General features: G+C 44.2%; 1 protein-coding gene across 8 annotated transcripts in view; it reads right to left on the bottom strand.

The window, feature by feature from the left end:
• CADPS (calcium dependent secretion activator) overlaps positions 1–12,896 on the bottom strand; it is a 466,596-nt gene that overhangs the window by 253,269 nt on the left and 200,431 nt on the right. For all 8 annotated transcript variants that reach the window (XM_078076428.1, XM_078076421.1, XM_078076426.1 and 5 more), the window contains exon 4: positions 1,616–1,696. In XM_078076428.1, coding sequence (XP_077932554.1) covers positions 1,616–1,696 — 81 coding nt within the window. The remainder of the gene's footprint in view (positions 1–1,615; positions 1,697–12,896) is intronic.

Raw genomic sequence — 12,896 nt, 5'->3', positions numbered from 1 at the left:
CCCCCCTACCCTCACAGGCACACATGTTCTGTGGTTACCATAGGAACTAGTAGGATCTAATTCTTTAAAATTTTGATATTTTGTTCTCCATGGATTTTTGCGTTAATTTTGATTAAAAAATATTTCATTAAAATGTTCTTTATCTTGCTTACTGCATTTTTGGCCCCTTGCTTTTAAAATTTTGTACCTTATGTGAGTGTCTTACCTTGTCTCAGGACTTATATTTAGACAGACTTGAGTTAAGAATCTAGTGTAGCACCTTAACTAGTACCTATCATGCTCAGTCTTGATTTCCCCACCTCTAAAACAAAAATGATAACTGAAAGATACTTATAGGGCTGTTTGAAGGATTAAATGAGATGGTACATGAAAAGCATTTAGTATGCGTGAAATGGAATCAGTATTCAGTGAATATGACTAGCATAACTACTGTCATTAATAACACAAGTGACAGCAAAAGCAGTAATAGTAGATAACACTTAGGTGCAGTCATCAATAGTAAGACATAATCCCAACTCTAGAGAAATCCTTTCTACTGGGAGGCTCAGACATATAAAAATATAGTCACCATTCAATGAACTGTTATAAAAAGGTTTATATGTGGTATGAAGAACGCATGAGAGTGAGGAGAACTAGCTAAGCTCTTAGAGAAGGGGTTTTGAGCACCAAAGGCTGAGTAAGAGGGTTTGCTAAATGGAGAAGAAAAGAAAGATCACTCCAGTGCGTACAAAGTCACCGAGGCTGGAAGGGGCCTGCTGGACTGTTCAGAGGGAGACATTCTCTGTAGCTGGAATGGGGAATTCTGGTAGGAAAGTTGTGGGAGGTGAGCCTAATAAGAAAGGATCTAGTCTGTAGATTAAGAGCCTGGAATATCATTCTAAAGAGTTTAGATTTTGTTCTGGGGACAGTGGAGGATTCTATTGAAGGATTTTGAGGCTCTGTTTTTGAGATGTTCACGCATGAGGTTTAGAAAGGTAACTGTGTGAAGGATAGACAGGCGAGGGGCAGGGTGGAGCCAGGGATACCCCAAGGAGGCTATTGTGAGATCCAGGCGATGAGGATGAGGGCCTGAATCAAAGCACCAGCAGTGGTACTGGAAAGCAGTCAAGAGATCTAACCCACATTTCAGAGGCAGAATCAATGACCTGCGTGGCTGACTGAGTGTGGGGTGCTTTGGGGATAAAGGAGAAACTGAGAATGCCTAGGAGGTCCTATCCACAGTAACTGACAGAGAACATGTGAAGAGGAGCCAATGTAGGTAAGTATGTATGGTGGGAAGAAGAAGATAAGGAGCTAGATTTTGAACAATTTAACTTGGAATGAAGGGGAATATCCAAGAGGACATGCTCAATAGACAGTTGGAAATATAAGGGAGGGACCTGGGAGAAAGGGGAGGCTGGAGTTTGTGTGTTGATTGGAGCATAGGAAATTTATGTACTATCTCTGGGAGAGCTGCCCTGAGAAAGGAGGGTTGAGGGCCCAATCAGATGATTGTCCTCATCTTTCTTCCTCTCTGCTTCTCCGTTTTATCTTTCCATGGACCTTAAAAATCAGTGTGCTTCCTGTGTGGGACTTTGGCCTGGTTCCCCAGCAAATGTCCTCAATGCTTCCTTACCCTGGCTATTTGGTCTGCCATTTGGAGACGTCCATCCAGCTCTCGTCTGATCTGGGCTGCTTGCTCATCTGGATTGTCCAGCTGCACAAAAGCACAAATACGGAGACTTTCAGTTTGGATCACAAAAACCAATGAACTAATGATGTTGCATTTTACATGCCCCAATTTCTGCCCCCATAGACATATTTCACTAAAAGTTAAGAATCTTGTAACAGACAAATACAACTGGAGGGAAATCTTAAGTTAAATCCTACCATGTGGTAGGCAGTTGCTAGGAAAGACATTTGAATGAACTTGCACAAGAATCACTTTGGAACTGCTAGACAGCAGTGCTTCTAATGAGGGCCCAATACAGCACCTCTATTTTGGTCCAGTGAAGAAAGTGTTTACATGACAGACATACAAGGAAGGAGCCAGTAATATAACTATTAGAAATGTGTGGAACAGACATAGTGCTTATCCATAGTGCCTACAAGGCATATATCCTACAGCTGTCCCACCCCTAGACCATGGGAGATTAATCAATCATTGCATTCCTTCTCACTGAGCCCTAAGACTTTCTCAGCCAGTACTCCAGATGGCCATTGCCACTGAGTTGGTGTTAATATCTAAGTTGAAATCTATCCTTGTCTTCCCTGTAGTTAGAGCTATTAGGACGTAAGAATCAGCATACCCAAGCATAAATAAACCTGGACAACTCCCTTCTCTGGTTTTCTCATCTATAGAATGAAGGGGTTGGTTACATAATCTCCATCCTTATCACATCTTCGAAAGAGATTGGTAAATATTTCTGTAAAGGGACATATAATTATTACTTTGGGCTTTGAGGGTCATAAGATCTCTGTTGCAATGACTCAATTATTCCAATCAGATGTGAAAACAGACATAGACAATACATAAATGAATGAGCATTTCTGTGATCCAATAAAACTTTATGTGCAACAACATGTGGCAGGCCATAGTTACTGATCTCTGCTCTATGAATTAAGTTTCTCTCTTTATTTCCAAGTAAGCCTATTGTTATCCTTCAAACTGTAATTGAGTTTGTTTTGTTCAGTAGTTTATGATTAATTTTATTCACAGAAAAGTTTAATAAATAGGGAATAATGGCATTCAAATAGAATGGGCTTTATTCCTCTTTATAGTGCATATTAACTCACAATAAAATATAGCTTAAGAAGTATCTGAGTTTTCTAAGTCCCTTTCCTTTAAAAGCCATTTTTATTTAGAAATTTGAAAATAAAAACCCAGATCCAGAGGCGCCTGGGTGGCTCAGTCAGTTAAGTGTCCAACTCCTGATTTCGGCTCAGGTTGTGATTTCAGGGTCATGAGATTGAGCCCCACTGAGGGCTATGTGCTCAGCAGGGAGTCTGCTTGAGATTCTCTCTCTCCCTCCCCCTCTGCCCCTCTCCCTTCTCTAAAATAAAAAACAAACAAACAAACAAAAAACCCACCCAGATCCATGCTTAAAAAAAAAAAAAAAAGAATCTCATCTATGGTACAAAATGGTATAGAAAATAAGTTCTTTTTAATATGATGTAAACAAGAACACTGAAAAATTTATGGTCATACTTTTGAAGCATCGTCAATGGTCTTTTTTTTTTTTTTTTTAAGATTTTATTTATTTGCGAGAGAGAGAATGAGAGACAGAGAGCATGAGAGGGAGGAGGGTCAGAGGGAGAAGCAGACTCTCCACTGAGCAGGGAGCCCGATGCGGGACTCGATCCCGGGACTCCAGGATCATGACCTGAGCTGAAGGCAGTCGCTTAACCAACTGAGTCACCCAGGCGCCCCACGTCAATGGTCTTTTTTTAAAGATTTGTTTATTTATGAGAGAAAGAAATGTGAGCAGGGGAGGGGCAGAGGGAGAGGGAGGTAGAGACTCTCAAGTAGACTCCCCACTGAGCACAGAGCCCATTGCTGGCTCTTGGTTTCACTCAGGTCATGATCTCATGACCCCGAGATCATGACCTGAGCTGAAACCAAGAGTCAGAGGCTTAACCGACTAAGTCATCCAGGTGCCCCATGGTTTATTTTATAAAACACATAAAAATCCATCTAGCTTTATGCCATGCATTTTTAGCACCTGATTTAATTCAGGAGTTGCCCTTTCTTCTCCTTTCTACAGTTTTGAGGGGCAGGACTATTTCCTAGATCATAAAGACTGGATTGCAACTTTTGGCCATATATTCTAAGGCAGCACTTCCTAAAGAGTTCTACCAAACAACAATCTTATTAAATCCTCCAGAAGAAAGGGTTCCAGAAGAATGGTCAGTTGAGTTTTGAAAATGGTGTATCAAAATGCACAAAGTCTCTGAGAAGTAAGGAAGTCTGCTAGACTCTGATCAACTTATTCTTTAATTCAAACTGAAATTTTTATTTTTCGCACAATACAATGCCCAGAGAATGAGCTGGAAATCCTGTTCTACATATATATAAAGAAAACCACCTGAAAGCAGTTACACTGCTGCCCAGGGGTCCATTCATCACAAGCTTCCCCATAGGCGCACATGGGAAACACGGTAGCCTCCGCTTTGTTTTTAAGTGCCAATGAGCTGTCTTCATTCTATTCCCTTGGAAACCCAAGACTTCTTTAGCTCCAGGTGCCAACCCACTGGGAACACTCAGACATGTCTTGTTCAAAATACATATGCAAACAAAATGTCTGACTTCTTCACTGAGAAGCAGCAAAATGATTTGGTTAGGGGCTAAAGTTGGGAATTCTGTCAGAAGATACAATGTTCACAGAGGTTAAAAGTGAAAAGAGAAAACACAGCTCAGTAGAACCATCCCACTACTAAATTTTATGGAGGCATCTGGCCTCATCAAACGGAAATAGGGACAGCAGACAAGGCCGGCAAAGAAGACGAGAAGGCTAGGTCTACACTACGCTTCATTCATTAGTTCATGCGTTCTCTCATTTACTCATTCATTTATCAGATCTTTACGGAATGTCTTGAGATGCCAAGGCAGTGGAATACAGAAAGGCACAAGAGAGACTTAGTCACTGCCTCCATGGAGCTTAAATCTAGCAAGGACAGATAAGGTTATTTGAACATTTTGGGCACAAAGGAGAGGAGACTAGCATGTATTGATGCCTATGTCGAGCCCAGGTATCCTATGGCCTATATTTCAGTCTTTTCTGAAATGTCTCAAGAACTAGATATTAATGAATTCTCCCAGGGAAAAGACTCCGGGGTCAGGAAATGCTGCTCCCTCCTGAAAACTTATAATACATATTAGTATGATTAAGATTCTGAACAATTCTAGAATTAATAAGCCTATTGAACTGCATTTAATTTTGTCTTTTACACAATTATTTCACTGAAGAATATTCCACAGGGCAGTTTGGGAAATTTCACATGTGAAACAACTTTATGCGGGAGGTATCATTATCGCCCCCATTTTACAGATGAAGAAACTGAGTCTCAGTAAGGTTCAGGAACTTGCTGCAGTTCACACAGCTGGTAAAGTGGTATGACCCATTAGAAATGGAGTCTGTCCTGCCTCTAACTGAAGCTCTTTTGCTCTGCCATTATGTTGGCTTCTTTCTTGAGTGCCTTGTTTGGTTTCCTAACTGGTCCTGACAATCAACTAACTCAGTGCCCTCACTTTGTTCCTTGTATACATGGGACAGTTTAACACACTGAGCCACCACTAGGGGGCAGAGAAATGTCTACCCTCCTTCACCCGTCATGACTGGCTGATGTCTTCTGGAGAGGCTACGGCAGTGCCAGAGCCCTCCCCCCAAAATGAGAGCAATGAGCGTGTCCTTATCCTGGCTCTGCCCCTTAGTTAGCTGTGTGACGTTAAACAAGTTACTTAACCTCTTTGTGCCCCAGGTCTCTTCATCTGAATAATCAGTGTAATAAATCGGCCTAAGGCTATCATGAGAATTCACTGAGGCACCGGGTATAAAGTGCTCAGCCCAGTTCTTGGCACACAGGTTCCTGAACAAACCCTCAGGAAATGGTGGCTGCCTTTTGTGTTATTAAACAAGCCCATGGTGGCTGTATTTCTGACATGGGCCACAGTGGGGCGTCCAAGATTCAGATGAGAATGTGCCAGACGGGACTGTGTCCTTCTGTGGTGTGGCTGTGGGGGTCCTGCTCTATAGTCTGTGCACTAGAAAGGAAGGGATCGGGGGCTCCCCTCTCTTGACAAATTTCCTAGGCTTCCCAGTGTCATCCACATTCTCCAAGGTCAAGTCCCTTTGCTCTGTTAGACTTTAATTAGAAGGAGTGACCGGAAGGCAGACATGGCTGCCTGACAGCTAAGGATCTGAAGGGAGGATGAGAAAGGAAATGCAACCAAAGCTCCCTCAAACAGCCTGGCATGATAGAGAAGGCCATCCTCAATCGAGGAGCTTGACAGCCCCACTGTATGAAATCCAAAAATATAAAGAGAAATCAAGTAATTACCTTTTCAAGTGCTAGAAAGAAAAAGCCAGAGAGTGAGCTTCCATGGAAACAAGGTTCTGTTTACTGCACCGGCCTTTTCCACCAAGGAAAGGAAAGATCAGCTGGCAAACCAGGCCAAGGGCTAACCTTCCCGTTGACAGCTCATTAGGGTTAAAATACGTACATGTGCATGAAGGCTCTTTACCTAATTAGACAAATAATCTTCCTACTAGCAGAGGTCAAGCAGAGGCAGCGTGGTGGTTGTCATGATTTGCCTGCCAAGCAAAGGGACTATTTCCCTGCACTATTCTCTTAAAGTGATGGGAAGCTGAGCCCAGCACTGCCCAAGTGCTGACAGGTATCACCTAAGCCATCAGTTCCAGCCCATCCCAAGGCTTGAGATTCTCTCCAGCTCATGGCTGTGCCCCTTTAGTCCATGCAGAGGCAAGAATTCAGACCAGCGTTGCTGTGGCCTGGTTCACACCTTCAGGAAGACCATGCCACAGGGGACACAGGCCTGAGAATAGGGCAAAGGGGAGTCTGTGCCCAGCTATCTTACTTCCTGGTTCCATGACCATGTCAGGTTTCTCAACCTCTGAGCCTTAGATTCCTCAACTGCTGAGTGGGGATCACTTTGATCTTGCAAGGCTACTGAAAGGACTAAATGAGACATGTGGCATGTTTCAAGGGAAGTCAGGCCCATCTGGGTCCAAATCCTGGCTCTGCAGTTCCCTTTTTCAAAGGGATTGAACAAGGGACTGAACCAAAGCCTCAGTTTCCTGGGATAACATAAGATACCTACCCCAGTGTGTTCTTAGGACTGACTGAGATGATACACATGCAAAGCACTTAGCATGGTGCTGGCACATAGTAGGTCTTACAGTTTAGAAAATAGTTTCTAGAATTATCCTGATTCTAGGCTGGGCACTCATCAGATGTCAACTCCCCTCCCTGCCCTTCGTGATTTATGATGGAAACTAGACCCTGGACGGGGAAGCCCTGGAGTGGACAAGAGGAGCCCTTGTTCTGGTCCTCAATTTGCCCTTAGCTGGGAGACCTGGGGCTGATGTCATGACCTCTCTATCCATAGTCCCTGCACCTGAGAAATGACAAACCCTCACTATTACGTCCCACTAATCAGCAAAGTCTAGACAAGCGTTTCTCAAAGGTATATTCTGGGGATACTAGTCCTACAGAGAAAGGGGTGTGTGGCCAGTTAGAGTTGGCTCTCTCTCTCTCCCCTTCCTATAGAGCAAGACACATCAGTGAGAAGACAACCTTGTGTGGCCCTACATTTCCCAAACTTTTCTGATCCTGTGTGTAATACGTTTGTGAGCACATTTTGGGATATGCTCACCTAGACAATTCTCGTGTGTGCTTCATTTTTCTCATATCCATGGACACATCCAGTTTTTTGGAGGGAGGAGAAAGGGAGGAAGCAACCCCACTATGTAAGTCGATCTATATGTCAGTTTAAGAGTGACCCAGCTAGGAATACTCTGTTTGATCTCTAGGGTGACAGAGAAATCATCACTGGGCCCAGACTTGGAATCTCCTCATTAGCCCCGGAGGCCCTGGAGGATCAGCCTGCATGGGAGACATCCTTGGGCACCAGCTTTCCCTAGGATGCCTGAATTCTTTGGGCTTATACATTACGATGATATGGGGGCAAGTCCAATTCTGGACTCTTCCAAACTCATCATTATTGCCGCAAGGCAGTCTCCAGTCAAGCAAAAAGAAGACATGATTCAAATATGCAGAAAATTTAAACAGAAACAGGCAGATTACTTTATGCATTATTTGAATAATTGCTCTACTTTCTGGAAAAATCTGCGGTACTCAGCCTCAGAACGAATAGAGCAACTTCAGCCTCAGGACTACAATGAAAATGATCCAGAACTGTGGCTGCAAGGAGCACTCGAGACAGTGCAGTAAGCACAAGCAGGGTGTGGGCCCTGCTGAGCTCTGTGGCTTGTTGGAAACCACATCCCCCCTTCCCCCACCTCAGTACACGGCACTGGGCTCCTTGCTGAGGCCTCTGGAGGGATTTGTTTTCTCCTGCTGCCAGGCGTTGGCACATGCTGTTCCCCACGCCTGGAACATTCTCCCTTGTCTCCTCCTTGACTCATAACCAGTTCTTATTCTTCATCCTAGGCTTTGCAGCAAACTCTTCTCCAACCTTCCAGATTTGGTGAGTTTCTCCTGCCAAGCTCTCCTAGCACTATGCAACTCTCCTCTTATTAGTATTTTTCATAATTGTAATTTTACATGCACTTATGTGATTATTTGATGTTTACCTACTACACTGTTAAGGTCCATGAAGGCAGGGATGCATGTGGTTTTGCTTCTCTCTGCATTCCCGGCACCTAGCACGGTGCTGAACACATAGTGGGCTCTGATAATTGCCTCACCGACTAAAGGACTGAGTTAATTAAATGTGACCCAAAGAGGGGAAGTGACCTGCCCACAGTCGCACAATAATCAGTGAGAGGGCTGGGACCAGGTTCCGCACCTGCTACCTTCTAGCCTGCTAAGTTTTGCTGCTTCATGATTGTGTTCTGGGAAGGGCCATTCTCTGCAGAAATAGGCAAAGACTGACCTTTGCTGGCTGTCACCAGTTACATTCCTGATAAGGCATTCTTATTTCTGGGCTCTGGGGGCTTGAGGCAGGTGCGCCTGTCGGCCGAAGCAGGGCAAGCCACCTGCTGACCTAGGCTCACCGGATCTGTTCTCCCTGTTCCTCTCCACTTCCTAGCCTGGCCCCTTAGTTCCCAGGGATTAGCGTCTGAGAAGGAGGCTGCCAAAAGCGACTGCAGAGGAGGGCAGAGGCGCTTCCCTGTAAAGCACTGCTATCAGCTGGCACGCTCCTCCTTTCCTCCACAGCCCTGTGTTTTTTCTCCTCCTTCACAAACTGCTCCAGCAAATCCTGCCCTCCTGGCACACTGCAGTCTGGAAAGTTACCGCCAGGACAGCGTCAGTCTCCCTCCAGGGGCTGTGGGTATCCAAGCTCCTGTCTCAAGAATGTACTGAGGTTTGGACGGTGGCTACATCACTGCATTCAGCACCTGGCTGCCACCTCCAGACTCCTTTCCTGCCGACCTCTCTCCACTTTGTCCACATCTGTCTGATGAGGCTGTAGGATGTGGTTGGCAAGAGCTCCCCCTCTACTGAGCAGCCTCAAATCCTTGCCTTTCTACTTTGAGGCCAAGCAGTGCTGGGCAACTTATGAGAACTCTCTGAGCCCGAATTTTTAATTTTTTTCCAACTCCCTTAGCTCTAAGATGGGAATAATAATGATAATACCTACCGCATGGACTGGTGAGAGGTTAAATGAGATGGTATGTGTATACCCCTTAGCAGAGAGCCTGGCACGCCATCACTTTCAGTAAATCTCAGTGGCTATTAGTACTTGACATTCTGCAGCCTGCGTATCTCATCCTTAGACAAAATCTGATTCTAATAATACTTAAAAGGGGCAGAACAAGTTTTCCCTGCTTTGAGGAAGGAAACCAGGTTTCAAAAGATTAAGTAGTTTGCCAGTAGTTTCAGAGATAATTGGCCCTTCACAGAGGACACACGCCTTAGAAAGTAGAGCATGGATTTTAGAATCAGAAAACCTTAAGATCAAAGCCAACCCCTGTCACATACTCACTGTGTGACCAGGGCCAGGGCATTCAACCTCTCTGAGCATCTCTACCCATAGCTTTAAAGTAATACCCTCAGAGGACTACTGTAATGATGATCATAATAGACATTTTCACACTGTAGGGGTTCAACACATTGCAGGTTTATTATTCTATTTTTATTACTGGGGGGGGGGTGGATCTCGTGCAGCCTGCAGGCTTGCCTGTGATCTGTCTTTACTAGGGCTCTGTTCCAGGATTATTTCTAGAGAAAACGTGGAATTTGGTGTCCCATGCATACTCAATTCCATTCTGTTTTTATAAAAATCACTCAAGGAGATACTACCTCACCTGTTGAAGAGTTAAAGTAAGATCATTAGTGTCTTTCTTTACCATGCCTTATTTCCTCTCTAAGAGAAGACCTTGAGTAGGTCAAAGTTCCCATCTCAGGGAGGTACTTCTTCTTGATTGCAAAATGCAGGGTTGAGCTCCCAGGGTTTGCCAGCCAATAAGAACATCCTCTGTATTTGAGTCACCAGTTTTATGTCTTTGCTGGCTTCTGGCGATGCAGTAAATATAACACAAGAGCTCCAAATGCAGTAATTCTCTGAGCAAGCAGCAAATAAATACATAAAAATACCCCAAACAGAAAACCAATCTATTCCTTTATGATCCTGCAGTATTCAACCAGTCTTTTCCCATTCTCACCCAGTCCTGGAATGACCTCTTCTCTCCTTTCCATTTCAAATCTGACATGTAGTTCAGGGTCTGGTTTCAGACCCGCTTCCTGCAGGGAAGCCCTCCTTGATTACTTGAGCTGGGTACCAACTTGGCTCCACAGGTACCACCAGGCAGTCCAGTACCTAAGTCTTCTGTGTGTTCACAAGTCTCACATTTCCCTTCCCCACCAGAATAGCTATAGGGCACAGTCATCAGGGACCCAGGAACTAGAAACAGTCAGATCTGGGCTCAAATCTTTGCTCTGCCACTTACCAGCTCCGTGACACTGCACAATATACGGAATTGTCTCTGCCTGTGGCCTCTTCTGCAAAGTGGCAGTCCTAATAGTAACAATGCCAACAGCAGACACTTGTAATGAGAATGAAAAACGGTACTCATAAAGCACTTAGCATGATCCCTTGGATAGGATGTGGGTCTACAGGTTCAAGGCTATAATTTAGTACTCTTGAGGCCAGACACTGGTTTTTATCCAGCATGAGGGACACAGCTGTATTTTTTATGGATCATCTTAATAATCTTCACAGCTGGGGTTGGGAGATGGTCCAGTTCACCTGCATTATCGTGAGGACACAGGGAACTGAGCCATTCAAAGAAGAGTGGGCACTATCTTTCCAGGTGGGAGTGTGACAGCCGAAGCCCAGGGTATTTTGTGACGCAGGTGGTTTTGTGAAGAGAGGATGCTTGGAACTAGGTTGGTTTATCCCTTTGTAATTGTGCATCCCCTTCTAAATATTTCTGGAATCCACCTATTCTGTTTATCCACTTCCCTAAGCCAGGTTGCCTTGGCTCTGTCCTGGACTGCTGACCTGCGTCCAGGACAGCATCCTCTTTGACACGGCAGTTCTCAATCCTGGCTGCACATTGAGATCACCTGCAGGAGACAGAAGGAAATTCCAATATCCAGGCTGCAGCCAGACCAGCTAAATCAGACATTTGGGTTGGGCCCAGGCATCAGCATTTTAAAAAAAAATCTCCATGTGATTCCAAAGTGTAGGAAAACTTGAGAACTTCTACCAAAAGCCAGTGGTTCTGAAACTATGGTGCACATGAGAATCAACCAGAGAACCTGTGAAAACACAGTCGTGGGGCTCATCCCCAGAGAGTTTTGATTCAGTGGGTTTAGGGCAAGACCCAAGAAGGTGCCCTTCTAACAAATTCCTGGATGATGCTGATGCTGCAAATTACACTTTGAGAACAAAGGACTGAATCCATGCTCAGCATGTGCATCCTGCTCCTGCTTAAGACTTGTCAGTAATGCTTCATTTTCCTTGGCAAAAGGAGTCTGAGGTCCTTCTCGAAGCCTAAGGAGCTGCTGCCATCTGGTTCCTGCACAGCTCTCCAGCCTTATCTGCCAACACTGGATCTTGCCCTCCAGGCTCGGGTCATTCTGTGCTGCTGCTTCTAGGTTCTCAAACATGACATATTCATGGCCCTAGGCTGATGCACATGCTTTCCCTTCCCTCCTTCTGGCCTTTGTGTGGCTAACCCAGGTTTGAGCCTCCACAATGCTTCCTTAGGAAACTTTTGGGGCCCAGGCAAGGTCACTTCCTCTAGGCTCTCACAGCATCCTGAACCTCCTCTTTTATTCCTTCCATCACATTTGCATTATTTGCTCCCTGCTGTGTTGTCTGCAAGACTATAAAAGCCTCCAGGGCAGGGACCTTGTCTGTCTTATTCACTATAAGATCTGCAGTGACTGATGCATGGTAGGAGAGCCAGGAATATTTGCAGAACTAAATTTGAGATAGAGCTAATAATATCTACTGGGTTTGCTCTGATGAGTTAATAAGATAAGTTTGTCCAGGCACTTAGTGTGGTTTCTGATGCTTAATAGGTGCAAATGGTTTAGACTTATTAAACCCTTGTTGAACATATAACTGAAATTGAGTATTTAAGTGCAGAAAGGGCAGAAAATAACTGACTAAAGTGTTGTGAATAACTGAGGTGTGAACCAATGAAACTCTGGGAGCCTCAGTTTCCTCATCTGGAAACTGGGAATATTAATATTCAACTCATTGTTTAAAGCATACTCACTAAACGCTTGCTTTGTACGCAGGCATTGTGGTTTGAGCTGTGAGAGCAGGACAGACATAGACCTTGCCCTCTTTGAGCTTATGGTCCACAGGAGAGCTAATGTATATTGAATCCTGAGTACTTAACTATAGCCTGGCCATACCAAGTGTCTCATTCATTGCCTTGTTTAATCCTAGATTAAGTATTACTATTACAATCAAGATCAATTTACAGATGAGGAAGCTGAGTCTCAGAGAGATTAAGGTAACATCTCAGAGAAGGGGAAGAGCTGGGATATGAATTCATTTCTGTCTCAATCCAGAGTGTAAGTTTTTCAACAGTTCACTGTTGTAATGTTCAGTGGGGATAACTTTCAAAAAAGAAGGTTATTTTTTCAAAATTGGCAAAGTATCTCACAAATGTAAATTACTATTTTCATAGTCATTAGTCTTGAATTTAGTTTTTACTAATTTCTGAAATTCTGTTGAGGCAGCCAATTTGATG

This window comes from Halichoerus grypus, chromosome 1 (assembly GCF_964656455.1).
Source record: "Halichoerus grypus chromosome 1, mHalGry1.hap1.1, whole genome shotgun sequence".
Taxonomy (NCBI): Eukaryota; Metazoa; Chordata; class Mammalia; order Carnivora; family Phocidae; genus Halichoerus; species Halichoerus grypus.
This window is presented reverse-complemented; position numbering and strand designations above follow the sequence as displayed.